The following is a 16324-nucleotide window of genomic DNA, read 5'->3' as shown; positions in this document are numbered from 1 at the left end:
GAACACTGTGCTGCGAGCTTGGAACACTCTGTGGCACCAGGCTATTCAACAACAAAAAGTCTGATGACCAGGTCTGGTCCTATCATTATCTAAAATTCCCAGCATGCTTTATTTTTGAAATCAGCTTTCCTGGTGTATTAGGACTATACCAATGCTTTCCAATATCAGGAATACTGTATTTATACTTATTTTGTTCATTGACTTCTCCCCCAGTATAGTAAGGTCCAATTTTGCATCCCAAATAATGTCCAGATTAAGGTTAGTTAATTCAGCATGTCTATAGAACTGAATATGAAATTTAATTGTTTCTTGGGTTGATAAAAAAAAAGATGAACTTGTATATTCAGTATGCCAGTGTTGGATTACTATACTGTATATCATTCGGGGCAAAGAATCAGTTTTCAATGGAATAATGCTGAACAAAACAAAGTTAAGTAATTGAATTTTAAAACAATTAAACACATCAGGAATTGCAGAGCACTGAGGGCCAGTGGCAGTGAGAAACCTAGAGCAATTAATAAAATTGAAAATACTTGGCAAATGCAGATCACTAAAGTCAACAACTCCTCGCATGATATGGATGCCAGGATTCTAAAGGAGGTGGCTGCAGAAATAATCAAGGTTATGCAACAGTTTTCCAGAATTTACCTGTAAAAATAATTCAGGAAAAGAGGACATAGAAAATAGTAAAATCATATATGGCCCTCTGTTGGTCGAGGTTGACCATGGATGTTGTGTCCTGGGTGTTGAAGCCAATACACAAGCCAGTATGCAAATCAGGGCATGTATGATATGGAGAGCAAGTTGTTGCCCATGTAGCAGGCCGCCCCTCTCCATGCAAGTGATGAATCCAAAGGAACAGCAGAGACTGATACAGTTTAGCATCACTGCCATCACAGGAGTTGCCAGTCATGTTGAACTCAATGTCAGACTGATTTAGGGACTCCAGCACTGGATTTTTCCTTGGGGTTTACTCCCAAAACTATCGCTATGAACGGGTATAGCCGCAAGGAAGCAAGAGATTTGAAATCGGAGATTTCCTTGTCCTAGAAGAGCTGCTAACAATAGCTGACGAGCCCCAATTGCCTGAAGTGACTGGTTTTAAGGCACCAGTAACCTGCCTTTGCCCTTTCTTCAGTCAGTAAAAACAGTTCTGCCAGGCCTAGTAGCAAAGCCACACGTGAAAGCCAAGAGCAGGACTTGGTAGTCAGAGGCTATTTGAGATGCTCGCCATTGGGAGCATTTAATAGGTAGTGGGAGCTTATCCCCACTACCCTCTTGCCCCCAGCTATGACAAACCTTAAGAAACACAATAGTAAAACAGTATTTAACAAGTCCCATTGAACTTTTTTAGGGTTTAACTGAAAAGATAAAGGGGAACCACCGAATGTGGTATATCTAGATTTTCAAAAGGCTTTTGGTAAGCTACCAACATAAAGCTGAGCATAATATATAATTCATATATGTGGACTGTAGTGATTCAAGATGGCTCATTGCCATCTTTCCATGGAAAATTAGAGTTTGGATTGCCAGCAACAGCTTCATCATCTATCAATGCTATACCTAGTATACTCTAAAAAGAATCATTGTAAAGACAAGGAAAACCTATTGAAGAAACAGAACTACAACATAACTATTAAAACTTTAATTTCTTAAATAGATTTTACAAGAATTTAGGCCACATAATTTGCTTGGCTTACAAACAACTGGTTATTCTTACCACTGTGGAGTAAAAACTGCATAGAAAATATTGTCTCTCCAGTTTGCTGCCCTCAACACAAAGACATCTTGAATAATGTTAAATGGAAAGTTTATTTCGGGAGCAGAACATATTAAACTGGCTTTCAGAAAGCTGGTCCACTTCCTCTGGAGGGTTCGCTGGCCACCTAGATCTCCCTGAATAAAGAAATGGGCAAGAATCAACAGAAACTCAGTTAAAGTCCCCATCTTAAGCTTGAGTAATACATCTGATTCAACTGCCAGATCTCCCTAATAGCAATACTGCACAGGGTACCAAGAGGAATGATTCAATTTTGTGACATTTCATAACACCACAAAATCAAGTAAAGCTCTATAAATGAGGGGTGATTGATAAGTTCGTGGCCTAAGGTAGAAGGAGTCAATTTTAGAAAACCTAGCAGATTTGTTTTTCAACATCGTCCCCTCCTACATTTACACACTTAGTCCAACAGACGTGGACCTCCAGAAAGTGTCCACAGATGGGTGATTGATAAGTTCGTGGCCTAAGGTAGAAGGAGATGAGTTATTAACTCTAAACTTTCTGCATAATCATTCAGAGTTTACCTGTATGTGCATGTAACGAGAGCTGTATAACTCATCTCCTTCTGCCTTAGGCCACGAACTTATCAATCACCCATCTGTGGACACTTTCTGGAGGTCCAAGATCCATATGCTCTACGACTGCTGGACGAAGTGTGTAAATGTGGGACAGGACTATGTTGAAAAACAAATGTGCTAGGTTTTTTTAAATTGACTCCTTCTACCTTAGGCCACAAACTTATCAATCACCCCTTGTAATCCAAGGCTTTCTTTTCTCCCTGCCTTATGATGCCTGTAGATCTTGTCACCATTACAACTTTTGGGTTTCCCAGCTTCATTTTTTAAGATACATGCATGCCACATAACCTATAGCCATAAAAAAACAATAAAATATGTTCACGCCATAGGTTTAGGGACTTCCCTTAAAATATTTCACATCCTACCCTTAAATCACTTCCCTCCTCCACATAGATTCTCTAATCCAATGTATAGGGCATAGTTGGGGAAAGCAAATTAATATTCAAAAGGTTGTGGTGAAAGGTCACACATCCTAAAAGTTAATTTTGTTTGTTTCTGTCTCTAAATATTGCAAAATCTGCTGAGTATTTCTAAATTTTTCAGAATTTAAAATAAATGTGAATAAATATGACTGACTCGTGTTCTTTGTGTAAAAGAAATAGTTCCAACACATATTTAGAATCTAGTTTCATATGCTAATACAATTAAATTTAAAATGGTACACAATGGCCGGTTGTCTGCAAGGTGTTTGAAATAGATGGAATCGCTCCAGTCTCTGTTAATTGAATTAATATGCCTTAATTACTGGAATTAGTTAACTACTGGCAACATGAGGTCATATTCCCAAGGGCTGAGACCCACCACATCCACCATTTCCTCCCCACCCTTACAACAAACTATCATAAAATTACTGCACTGCCAGTAAAATGTAGTAGGACTGTTAACGCAATTTGTGAAATCACTCTATCAAAGTGTTATATAATGTTCTGGAGAATTTAGACATAGTGCAAAATTAATACAGGCAATCCTTGGAATACAGCCATTTGGATTATGAAAATTCACCTTTGCAAAATTCAGAAATCACAACCCAAAGATTTGAGAGTCAGAATAAAATAAGCTCTCAAAGAATTTATGTGAAGAAAACTCAACTTTTTTCAACTTGTACAGAAAATTACAGTATGTCCCATATTCTAGAAATGAAATTGCCTAGTCTCCATATGAAAGTTACCTATGCCTACCTTACATACTCGTGCAATTCTTGAAACCAGTAGTTTATTGTAGAATTCGAACTCAACAGCAGTTTCACTGAAGAATAGATATATCTTATCATCATCACCATCAGTACTATCTTTACTTTCTTGAACCACATCCAAATATATAAAGTTGGGCTCTGTTTCAAAATAAAGAACAATTATCTAACAACCGTAATCAATTTAATAGAAGAATATTAAGTTGACATTGTATAGATAATGAAACAAATCAAGTTTTTGGAAAAAAACTCAAAGCTCTAAAACAAAGTAATATTACTTAAGAAAATATTGGCCTATATTTATATTGGTGATAGCAGAACCAGATGGACGGAGCATGATAGGTGAATGGGGTGAGGGGATAGAAGCAGTGAACAAAAGTGAGAAGAAAACTAAGTGAGCAGGTGAACACCTATCAGCCTCTGTTTCTCGACATCCCCCCCCCCCCCCACTGGTTTTATTTGCCTATCATCCTCTTTCCACCTGGTTCCACTTTCACCTATCAGCCTCTATACTGCACAATATCGCCAATACTGCTATATACTGACGGTCTCTCCTGCTTCTCAGAGTCCTGATGTAGATCTCAACCCAAAATATCAACTTGTACCTTTTACCTTCATAGATATTACTTGATCTACTGAGTTCTTCCAGTATTATTTCTTTGTTAGGGCTAAGGCACGTTGATGCCTTGAAACAGATACTTCTTTAATAATTAATCTTGCTGTGCTTCAATAAATAGGCTTGTTTTTCATTTCTTAGTCATAGTATCTCTCACCTTGATAAAAGATCAATTGGAGAAATTTCACCCCACCTCTCCCAACCCCCTTTGCTCTCTTTTACATGTTTTTTTTTTAGGAGTCAGTATTTTGATGATCTAACTTCATAATACATATAATCAAAAATTAGATTAATGTTTAATTCACAAGAATACCAAATAAAAATGTTAGATTTAGTTTCACACATTTTTGAAGTAGTATAATGGAGAGGCCTATTTAAATCAACACCTAACCTGTAAAAAGAAAATCAATCTTCAAATGAAATTCACCATGGCTTTAGACTATATTTGGTACTTCTATACTGCAGTAAATGAAAACATCAAATTATATGCAGCTCTCCATCCCACTTCCCTGTATCTCTTACCCATAAATAAATTTGAATAACAAAAAAATTGCCACCAGTGACCTTTAGCAAAGTGCATAAGATATGCTCACCATTTAGCCATGAAGTCTTGTACTCTGTCCTCAGGTTGTTCTTCAGGCTACGGAGTAGAATAGGCTCAGAACCAAGAAAGTTATTTGCTGTTGCAGAGTAAAATTCTCCATCTAAAATATATTAAATCAGAATGGTGCTTTCACTCCTTCTTCAATAATGGCTTTGAAATTATAATTATCACACCTTGCACTCTAAACTGGCTGGAAATTAGTGTTTGTTTCAAATTAACAGAATGGGATTTTGGTTTCCATCTTCTACCAGATTGATTGTATTCAATACTATTAACTAAATACTTACAGCTCAATTACATGCTTCATCCAGTTCAAAAAGTATTTTTTAACAGATTTCACAATTATTCTCTGTTCTGTCCTATTTCACTTGAAACCAATAATTAAATCTAAAGCATGATTTCGCCATGGTTAATTTAATGTCAGAATCAAAAGACTTGGTTTGAGCCTTGTGCACCGAGAAGATGCTGCTTTATCAAATATATCATCTTTCAGACAAGATATTCAAGCAAAGTATGTCTTTCATCTCATTTTATTCATTTACAACTCAACACAGATCATTAAAAGCAGATTAGTAATTATTGTTGTATTGCTCTCTCTACGACGAGGCTATATGCAATTTAGTTTCCTTCTTTCCAACATAATATTTTACTGGTTGATCTGTTTTGGGAACAGTCAATGTTCAGGAATGGCTTCTTCTCCTCCGCCATTAGATTTCAGAATAGACAATGGATCCATGAACACTTCCCCAGTATTTTTCCCTCTCTTTTTTGTACTACTTATTTAATTTATTTTTTATTTATACTTACTGTAATTTATAGTTTTTATTATTATGTATTGTACGACAAATTTCATGACATACAGTATGCCGGTGATATTAAATCTGATTCTGATTCTGATAGGATGCTCAAGAAAGGTGACAGTTATTTTTTTCAAACAATAATTCCTTGGACGATGGCACAATATCAAGCACCTCAGCCAACAGGGTATTTTGTGATCTTGGCTTTTAAGGTTGATGTTATTTAATAATAAGCCTCATCTTTCATAAAAGAATCTAGGCTTGTCTGCGCCCAAAGATAATACATAATCTTGACCAAAAGGTCAACGGACTTATTCTGGAGATCTGCTACTAGTGTGATCCATAGGCATCTATTCTGGGACCTCTGCTGTTTCTGATATTTATGAATGACTTGAATGAAAATATGGATAAGTGGATTTCTAAATTTCCAAGTGATACAAATACTAATGGTGTTGTGGATGGTGTAGAAGACTACCTAAGGATTTAGATCAGTTACAGAGTATGGGGGGGAGAAATGGCAGATGGAAGTTTAACCTGGCCAAGTGTGAGGTGTTGCACTTTGAGAAGTCAAATATACAAGGACAATATATTGTTAATTGCAGGATATTTAAGTGTGATGTACAGAAGCATTTTGGAATTGAAGTCTATAGCGCCATGAAAGTGACTGCACAGGTTTAAGGGTAGTAAAGAAAGTATATGGCATGCTTGCCTATCTTTATTAATCATGGCATTGAGTTCAAGAGTCAGGAAGTTATGTTGCAGCTTTATTAAACCTAGGTTAGGCTGCATCTGGAGTATTGCATTCAATTCTGGTCGTTCCATTATAGTAAGAATGTAGAGACTTTGGGAATGGTGCAGAAGAGGTTTATTCATACCCTGTTTGGATTAGAGGGCATGTGTTATAAAGAGAGATTGGACAAACTTGGGTTGTTTTTACTGGAGTGGCGGAGGCTGAGGGAAAACTTCACAGAGGTTTATAAGATTAAGAGAAGCAAAGAAAGAGTATCTTTTTCCCAGGGTTGAAATGTCTAAAATATGTGGGCATGTATTTAAGATGAGAAGAGGTAAGTTCAAAGGAGATGTGTGGGTGGAGTTTCTTACTTCTGGAATGCCCCGCCAGGAGTGGTAGTGAAGGCAAATACCATATAGGCATTTAAGAGGCTCATAGACAGGCATGTGAATGTGCAGAGAATGGAGGGATATTGTGGGCTGAAGGGTCTGTTCCTATGCTGTACTGTTCTGTCTCTTAAAATTACCAGACTGCTACTGTTTTGATATCCATCTCCTTGTTGGCTGAATGGCGTGGAGCTAATTGTGGATCCCCACCACTGTTCCCATTGACCCCCACAGTGCTTATTGTGCCTTCACTGCAAAATCATACTAGGGTGTTGTTTCCTCTTACTCCACTATTAGGCTTAATACTTAAATTTAAACATGCATAGAATATACCGCAAATGTAACTGCTATCGAGTAAGTTAATATTCCTATTGCTGCTTGATGTGCAGAAAACATTTACAGATATAAAACATTATATTTTTATTTTAGGTTTCTAGAGTCTGGAATTATTTTGGGGGATAATTCTATCTTCTATAATCCGTTCTTTTGGCACACAACTGGAAGCTGCATTTTATTAAATTACTTTTTTTTGTAGATTATGACCATTGTTTACTCGAGGATACAATCTAAACTGACATTTGAGTGTGATACTGAGGAAGTGTTGCATTGCCAGTGGTGTTATCTGTTGGTTATGACGTTAAATCAAATTCCTGTTTCCCAGATCAGGTACAACATAAGGATCCTATGGCACTAATCCAAGAGCCTTCAGCAACATTTTCATTTTGGTTACTACCAAAAATAAGAATAAGAGATCAACTTCTTTACTGTTGTTTGTGGCACTTCACAGTATGCTGCCTCCAAAATACTACTTACAAAACAAGATGTAATGTGTTCGATCTGAAGGACACTAAATATAATAAGAAACATTTCACTTCTTTTACCAGGTTTCCTACATGCAATGTGACAGATTTAAATTGAAAAAATAATTTCATTAAATTATATTAAAGAACACAACATACCGACCATTACGGATGCATACTTCTGAGTAGGGTCAAAAGGACACTTCCCTTTACTTTCTTGAGGATTTTTTTCTAGAAGGATTTTGCTGTTGTTAATAACCTGCCAAACAACAAATCATCATGGTAATGCTTTGTTCCAAGTGTTCAGCTGAGGTAATTTCCTGGTGACAATGTGACAATAGTTTTTGTTTGAAACTTTGTAGTGATATGAATGCGACAGCTCAGTAGTGCTGAGCATTTATATAGAGCAATTGCAGACAATGGGTTTCCCTTTAAGAAGCTCTGTTTACACTGTATTTTGTTGTTGGTTTGAAGAATTTCTAGCCACCACTATCCAAAAAAGGCCAGTTACAAGATTAGAAATACAGGCATACTATATTTGTTTGCCAACCAAGTTCCTATTGGAACTTGCACAACACGCTGGAGGAACTCAGCGGGTCGGGCAGCACTGAAGCTTTAGCCATTATAGATAGTTGGCCTCACTATGTTTTACATTACAAAGGAAAAAGCAGGCTGCATATAGAAAGAAAAAATATATATATAATTAGGCTGATCTCCAAGATTTGATCAAAATTTAAGATCACTGTTGCAAGATGGACTTGAACCTTGGGTGAAGTAAAATTAGGGTACAGCTGCAATTCCGTTAGCAGCAGAGTATCGTTTTGACATGAGAAGAACTGGATTATTCATAATCAAATAGGTAACGTTAGTTCTCCAGATCTTTGACCATTGCTTTCACTTATGATTAGAAGGACAAGGCTTTTGAGAACTGATATTACCCATGGATTGTTTGTCTGTACAAATCCATGACTTCAGGACACTTGAAAGGAAAATCACAGGAGGGAAGGAAGGGGGATTTTGAAAACAAATATTGGAAGATGAAAATCCAGTAAGTAAAAACATACTTGAAAACTAAAATCATAATTATAAGTAGAGAAATTATGCTGAGAATCTTCACAGAGAAGAAGTGTTTAGGGCATTATTTACTTCACAATGATGTAAAATGGCATAAATAAATCAAAGGAGCCAGCAAGTAGAGCCTTGAGTCATGAAGTTCTCAGTTAAGTGCTGAAAACACTCACTCACTGTGTTCTGGTACCCATGGTTAACTCAGCAATTTAACTTGTTTAATTGAACAATGTCAAGTTTCAAGTAGATATTGCAAGCATACACATGGATGTAACCAAAGGTTCAGTTCTTAAACAGGTTTGGATAGATTATACATTTGGATTCTGTTCAAGATAATCCTAAAAATACGATTTTTCAGCAATGGAGCTAGTCGGCATTATCGAAGACCACACCCATCCCCAGTGGGCAGGAGATACAAAGCTTGAAAGCATGTATCACCAGGCTCAAGGACAGCTTCAATCCCACTGTTATCAGACTCTTGAATAGACCTCTTGTATGCTAAGACAGACTCTTGACCTCACAATCTACCTCTTATGATTTTGTATTTTATCATTTACCTGCACTGCACTTTTACAGTCACTTTTTCACTTTATTCTGCTTTTTTCACATTTTACATTATTCTACCTCAATGCACTGTGTAATGATTTGATCCATATGAACGGTATGCAAGACAAACTTTTCATTGTATCTTGATACGTGTGACAATAATAAACTCATTTAGCATTCAGAAGAGGGTGAGGCTTTAGAATTCTCGGCCCCAGAAGGTTCAGTCATTGAGTTCATTCAAAACAGAAGTCAATAGATTTGATAGCATTGGACAAAGTTGCTATAGATGAACAGCAGGGTAGTTTGAATAGTGAAATGGCCTACTCCTCCTTCTACTAATTTTTTGTGATCTTATAAAATGTTTTAAAATAACAGGATTTAAATTATTATTTTTAAATTATAGAGCAAATATTACATGTACCAAGCTGAAGATGGTATTGCATATCATTGCATTATTTTTAGACAGTAAAACTAGATTGGTTAAAAATCTGCTCAGAACATCAGAGTAAATCAGCATTTTTCTTCTAAAAGAAAAAAAATCAAAACAAGATCTGTTAGTTCCAAGATTTCCAGAATTTGAAAAATCTCTAAGACAAGAAAATCCGCAGATACTAGAAATCCAAGCAACACATACAAAACGCTGGAGGAACTCAGCAGGCCAGGCAGCATCTATGGAAAGAGTAAACAGTTGCCGTTTTGGGCTGATCCTACATCAGAACTGGAAAAAAATATGAGAAGTCGGAGTAAGAAGATGGGGGGAGGGGAGGAAGAAGTACAAGATGGTAGGTGATAGATGATAGGTGAAACCAGAAGAAGGGGAGGGGTGAAGTAAAACAGCTGGGAAGCTGATAGGTAAAAGAGATAAAGGGCTGGAGAAGGGAGATTCTAATAGGTGAGGGTAGAAGACCATGGAAGAAAGAGACAGAATATAATGTGTTGCTCCACCAACCTGAGTGTGGCCTCATCACAGCAGTAGAGGAGGCCATGGACTGACATGTCAGAATGGGTTCCCATGCTCCATCTGCCAGAGAAAGGGGTAACTCCTGGTGGCCACCCATTTCAATTCTACTTCCCATTCTCATTCCTTATATTATATTGTATCCCATTCCTTATATTGTAGCCTCCAACCTGATGGTATGAAAACCGAATACTAGAACTTCCGGTAATTGCCCTTCACCATTCCCGTTTCCCTCTCTCACCTTATTTCCTCGCCTGCTCATCATCTCCCTCTGGTGTTCCTCGCCCTTCCCTTTCTTCCTTGGTCTTATCCATGATGGTTCAAGAGCCTAATGTTTGTAGAGTAGTAATTGTTCCTTAACCTGGTGGTGAGGGAATTAAGGCTTCTATGCCTTCTGCCCAATGGTAGTAGTGAAAAGAGGACATGTCCTGAATGGTTTTGGCATCTTTGATGATGGATGCTGCTTTATTGTGGTAATGCTCCAAGTGAATGTATTCAATGATTTATCAATGGAAAATTACAACTATAGAAACCTGCAAGGTTCTAAGCAATGCCTGCCTCTTAGTGGGATACGTTATTTAGGCTCCCTCCCTCACCTGCTTTCCTGGTAACATATTTACTACACATGGCCATTTTGGCCTATCGAGCTTATCTGTCACCTAGAGTATCCCATTCTCAAAGAATTTTCCCTGTGACCTATTATCCTCATCTTCCCATTAATTCCCCCTGATTCTACCACTCACTCATAGCACAGCAGCAAATTACAGTGACAATTTACATCTTTAGGGTGATAGAGGAAACCAAAGCACTCAAAACCCACCCTTTGAGGAAGTTCCATTGACATTCAGTGGTGTCACCATCACTGAATCTCATACTATCAACATCCTGGGGGTTACTATTGACAGGAAACTGAACTAGTTGAGCCATACAAACCCCGTGGCTACCAGAGCAGGTCAAAATCTAGGAACCCTATGGCATGTAACTTACCTCCTGACTCCCCAAAGTCTGTCCATCATCGACAAAGCTCAGGTCAGGAGTGTAATGGAATATTTGCCACTCACCTGGATGACTGCAGCTCCATCAACACTCAAGAAGCTTGACACCATCTAGTACAAAACAGCCCACTTGATCGGTACCCCTTCCACAAGCATCCAATCTCTCCACCATTGATGAACAAGTTGCAGCAGTGTGTACTATCTACAAGATGCACTGCAACAACACACTGAAGTTCCTAAGGCAGCATCTTCTAGACCCACAATCACTCACCATTCTGACTTGTAAACATATCGCCATTCTTTCATTGTCATAGGTCAAAATCATGGAATTCCCAACCCATACAGCACTGTGGGTGTACCTACACTTCAAGGACTACAGCAGTTCAAGAAGACAGCTTATCACCACCTTCTCAAGCGCAACTAGGGATGGGCAATAAATGTTGGCTTAGCTGGCAATGCCCACAGCCTATAAATGAATCAATTAAAAAAATTGAAACTTCAGACTGATAGTGTTGAAAATTTCCATTCTACTTTCATTTTCGCAGTATTCAGCTCTGTCTCTTCTCTTTCCTTGACTTCTACACCTGATTTCAGAATCAGGTTTATTATTGCTGACATATGTTGTGCAATTTGTTGTTTGGTGTTAGTATTACAATGCAAAACATCAAAATTATTATAACTTATAGCTGGAGCAGTAGAGGAATAATGAAGTAGTGTTCAAGGATTCATGCACCATTCAGAAATTTGATGGTGGAAGGGAAGGATCTGTTCCTGAAATGTCGAATGTGGGTCTTCAGGCTCCTGTATCTCCACCCCAATATAGTAATAAGAGAACATATCTCCAATGGGGAAGGTCCTTAATGATGGATATGATCTTCTAAAGGCGCTGCCTCTTGAAGATGTCTCAATGGCAGGGAGGGTTGTGCCTGTGATGGAGCTGGCTGAGTCAACAATCCTCTACAGCTTCTTTCAATCCTGCATATTGGAGCCTCTATACCAGGTGTTGATGGAACCAGTCAGAATGCTCTCCATGGTACATCTGTACATCTGATAACATATCAAATTTCCTCAAACTCTTAATGAATTCAAGCTGATGAAGTTCCTTCTTGGTATGTTGGGCCCTAGGTAGATCCTCTGAAATGTTGATGCCCAGGAACATGAAACTGCTCCTTCCATCAAGAACAAGATAAAGTTCCCCTTATCTTCAGCTTCCATCCACTAGTCTGCATGTTCAGCAGGTCACTCCTCATCATTTCCACTGTCTACAATGTGATCCAACATCAGATAACCTTACTCTCTCCTTTCCTTTCAGTAACTGAACAAACTATTACTGGACATTTGTGACACTCCAGTTCAATCTTCTATCTTCACCAATTCTTAATCCTCATGGCAACTTTCTATGCAGCCTTGGCCCTCTTACTCCTTTTTTTCCCAAACTTCAGAGATCCACACATTTCTTCCAGGTAAAGCTGAAATTCATTTGTTCTTCTTCCAATTTAGTGTACAACACTCAATGCTCATTGTGATCTTTTCTTTATTGGAGAACTAAGCATATTTTGGATGAGTTTGGTTTCTGATAGTTCTGATGAAATCCAAGGTAAGCATGGGGAACAGCATTTCCTCAGAAGGTCATCACAATTAAAACATTAAAAAAATGTTTGTCTTTCAGGTTGGCATCAGAACTGGCATCAATTTTAATATTAATTCTGTTTTATTTCTTCCTCCAGCACAACAACTTGAGTCACAACATGGACAAGATATAAGAGGTGATTATGGACTTTAAGAAGGTGCAGGATGACCACTCTTCACTGGTCATGCATAGCTTCTCTGTGGAGAGAGCTAGGAGCACCAAGTTTCTGAGAGTGCACTTAATGGACAATCTCACCTGGTCTCTCAATACCACCTCTTTGGTAAAGAAAGCACAGCAGCATCTCTACTCTCTAAGGAGACTCACCCCCACCCTCACTTTTTAATCATATTTTACAGGAGTATCATTGAGAGTGTCCTGACCAGCTGCATCACTGTCTGGTATGGGAATTGAAAGGCCTCTGATAGCAAGTCCCTACAAAGGATTACGAGCACTGCTGAGAGGATCATCAGGATCCCTCTTACACCCATTTGCGATATTTAACAGGAGTGCTGCATGCACAGTGCCCTTAGCATTGTCAGTGACCCCTCCCATCTGTGCAATAATATCTTTGAAACTCTCCCATTGGGCAGGAGTTGCCGTAGCATTAGGATGAGAACTGTTAGGAATGGAAACAGCTTCTTCCCCAGGCCATAAGATTAATGAACTCCCTGCCACCACCCAGGTCTCATCATGTATGAAGCACCAGTAGCGTTACACTGTTTACTTTTTAGCTTGTGTCGTAAATACACCTTATAATTTGTTAATTTACTAGTGGTGATATTACTTTATGTGCTATGTGTGTGAGTTATATGTGCTGGGTTGTGCACCTTGGTCCAGAGGAACGTTGTTTCATTTGGCAGTTGAATGACAATAAACTGAAGTTCAACTTGAACTTAATATTGTTTAGTCAAGTAAGTATCTGCAACATGCTGCTTACTGCTTTATCTTAGATTTCTGTTATTTGTAATCGTAGCCTACTAATGTACACCAAACTTAAGATACCCATTTTTACACTCAGCCTACTGTAAATAATTTTATTATCCCACTTTTGGATATGTAAAACATATATCTGTATGAGTACTTACCAAATTATCACATGTTGGTTGAAATGCATTTGTTCCACATACATACATTCTAGATTCATTTAACCAGTGGAGAATGCGTATATAGTTACGGCAATCGGTCTGTAACGCAAAAATATGTATAAATGCTGAAGACAGTGAATTTCCAAAGTCAATTCAAACAGATCAATTCCATATACTTTTCTATCTTTAAATCATATAGCATATACTACAAAAAACAAGAGTAAGGAAGTTTACTTTTGTTGGAGTTTCTATGTGAGATTGATTTGGGTTCCAATTTTTATCCCTCAAACATATCACCATTAAATAAAAACTGCATAATTGAGAAAATATATGTTAAATTTATTAGTTCATTACAAAAGGGAAAGATATCTCCAGAATAAAAATTATACATTATTTTCCCTACAAATGACATGGTATTTTGCAACAAAACAGGTTCCAGAAGCTGAAATACGCATTGCCACTCCTATATTAAAACGATGAAAAGCTATCATTCTGACTTGCATTATGCCATGAAGCAGATGAATATCAGGTTGGACGTATAAATAGGTCCTCTCTCTGAGGATCTGACCTATATATACTGGACTCTTTCAAAGTATAAATGATAAATTCAATTTTATTACTAATTTATAATGACAAATTGCTTAAGTTTGAATGAGAAAGGAATGGATAATGTTCTCATGGAGGTAGATGGAGAAGGAGTAAAGATGTTGGAAGAAAACATAAATAATTGATTGGTTGGGCAACACACACAAAATGCTGGAGGAATTCAGCAGACCAGGCATTTCCCATCCCTTTTTCCCTCTCTCAACTTATCTCCTTCTCCACCCATCACCTCCCTCTGGTGCTCCTTTGCCCTTATTCTTTCTTCCATGGCCTTCTATCTCTTTCAGCAATTAACTGCCCAGCTCTTTACTTCATCTCTCCGCTTCCAGGTTTCATCTATCATCTGGTGGTTCTCTCTTCCCCTCCCCCCATAAATCTACTCCTCAGTTTTTTTCCCCCAGTCCCGCTGAAGGGTTTCGGCTTGATACATAAACTGTACTTTTTCCCATAGATATTGCTTGGCCCGTTGAATTCCTCCAGCATTTTGTGTAGGTTGCTCAGATTTCCAGCATCTGCAGATTCTCCCTTGTTTGTGTATTGACTGGTTGGGTTAACTTCTTTCTTTCTGTGCTAATTATGCAATTACACAAAAACAGTAAAGTAAATAATAAAAGCTGTGGCACATAAATTAAAGGTGCATAATAACTTCAAAAAAAATTCAGGAAAAACTCAATTTAGATACAGATGGAAAAATATTTTAAATAAACCTGTTACACAAAAAAAGCTTACTTTAATTGGAAATGATACAGTCAATGATTTGAATGAAACACTGCAGTACAATTCTTTCAATGTTACCACATTTGATGAGATATTACAACCAGGGAGTAATAGCTCAAGTAAATCAGTTGTAACATAGAGGGAGGAAAGACTTAATAATGTTTCAGGTATTGTTGGAATCAAATCATATTCAGTGCATCTAATAAGGATGAAATAATAGTTTGAATATTCTGAACAACTTCCAATTGATCTTAAAGAAAATTGTTAGAGTTTGCCATTTTTCTTGTTGAGGATGATAAAGAAAGCAAAAATTTAGAAAAGAAGCTGCAACCAAGTATGAACAATAACCCTGTTCAGGCTCAGTGGAGGAAAAAAACTGGAGATATCACCCTTAATGTCAATAACCCTGGAATGAGCAGGAAAAAGAAGAGTAGGCTGGACTCACCATCTTAATCATAAGCACTTATAAAATGAGAGGCAAAAATCCACACAGAAATATTTAAGAATAAGTAGCCTATTCCCACTTCTGTTTTTAATATGGTGGCCAGAGCAAAAGACAACTGAAAATCTTCATCTGATTTCACACCTGAAACCCAATTACTTTAAGGCAGCTTAAAGTCATACCTTAGATGAGCATAGACAGAAACATTTATTTTCAAAAGAAATTTCCATTATTTTGATCCAGATGAATAAACGTAGGAAAGGTCACATGCTCTGTTTCTGTCATAAAGCGAGAACTGATGGCAATTATCAGATTGTGGAAATTTTAATATTATGAACTCTAATATGTTTAAAAAGCATCCTTAATTAACCTAAACACAATTCAAAGAACCTGCCTTTGTCAGTTGTCTGATTCTCAGCCGTGCTTTATTTTATTACCAATAACTGTGATTTTTAGAACTGAGTATTTAACAATTGTGTAATGTACCTCTTGCGATTTTCCTTTGTACATGCATTCTTTCTGTTTCTGTTCCGAAACAGGCCACATCTCCTAGAAAAATGGTTGGGAGATTTAAAACTGCGCAATTTTAAGGATGAACAGTCATTATTCAGACAAGATTGGAAGGCCTTAAATAGAGTTTTAAAAAAGAGGGAACAGGATGTATTCAGCAGTCCAAATAAATATCATTAACCATCCCTAGGGCTAGATTTTACTGACAAAGGGCATTTATAAAAGGCAGTTAAAAACAAAACACAAACATTTGTGAAAGAATGCTCTATTATGAGAACAGACATTACAAT

The 16324-nt window shown here is 37.5% G+C and overlaps 1 protein-coding gene across 8 annotated transcripts in view; it reads right to left on the bottom strand.

Annotated features, from left to right (window-relative positions):
* The window catches only part of LOC140739829 (semaphorin-4E-like), a 146182-nt gene that overhangs the window by 27323 nt on the left and 102535 nt on the right, over positions 1-16324 (bottom strand). For 7 of the 8 annotated variants that reach the window (XR_012101760.1, XM_073068411.1, XM_073068409.1 and 4 more), the window contains 6 exons: positions 16011-16073; positions 13763-13861; positions 7640-7739; positions 4757-4867; positions 3537-3688; positions 1721-1896 (listed from right to left, as the gene is read on the bottom strand). Coding sequence is in view for 7 of the 8 variants with exons in the window: in XM_073068411.1 (XP_072924512.1) it covers positions 1721-1896; positions 3537-3688; positions 4757-4867; positions 7640-7739; positions 13763-13861; positions 16011-16073 (701 nt within the window). In the remaining variant the exon portion in view is untranslated. The remainder of the gene's footprint in view (positions 1-1720; positions 1897-3536; positions 3689-4756; positions 4868-7639; positions 7740-13762; positions 13862-16010; positions 16074-16324) is intronic. The other variant, XM_073068415.1, reaches the window with a different exon arrangement.

This window comes from Hemitrygon akajei, chromosome 16 (genome assembly GCF_048418815.1).
Source record: "Hemitrygon akajei chromosome 16, sHemAka1.3, whole genome shotgun sequence".
In the NCBI taxonomy this organism is placed as follows: Eukaryota; Metazoa; Chordata; class Chondrichthyes; order Myliobatiformes; family Dasyatidae; genus Hemitrygon; species Hemitrygon akajei.
Note: the sequence above shows the minus strand (reverse complement) of the source record. Positions and strands in the feature narration are given on the sequence as shown.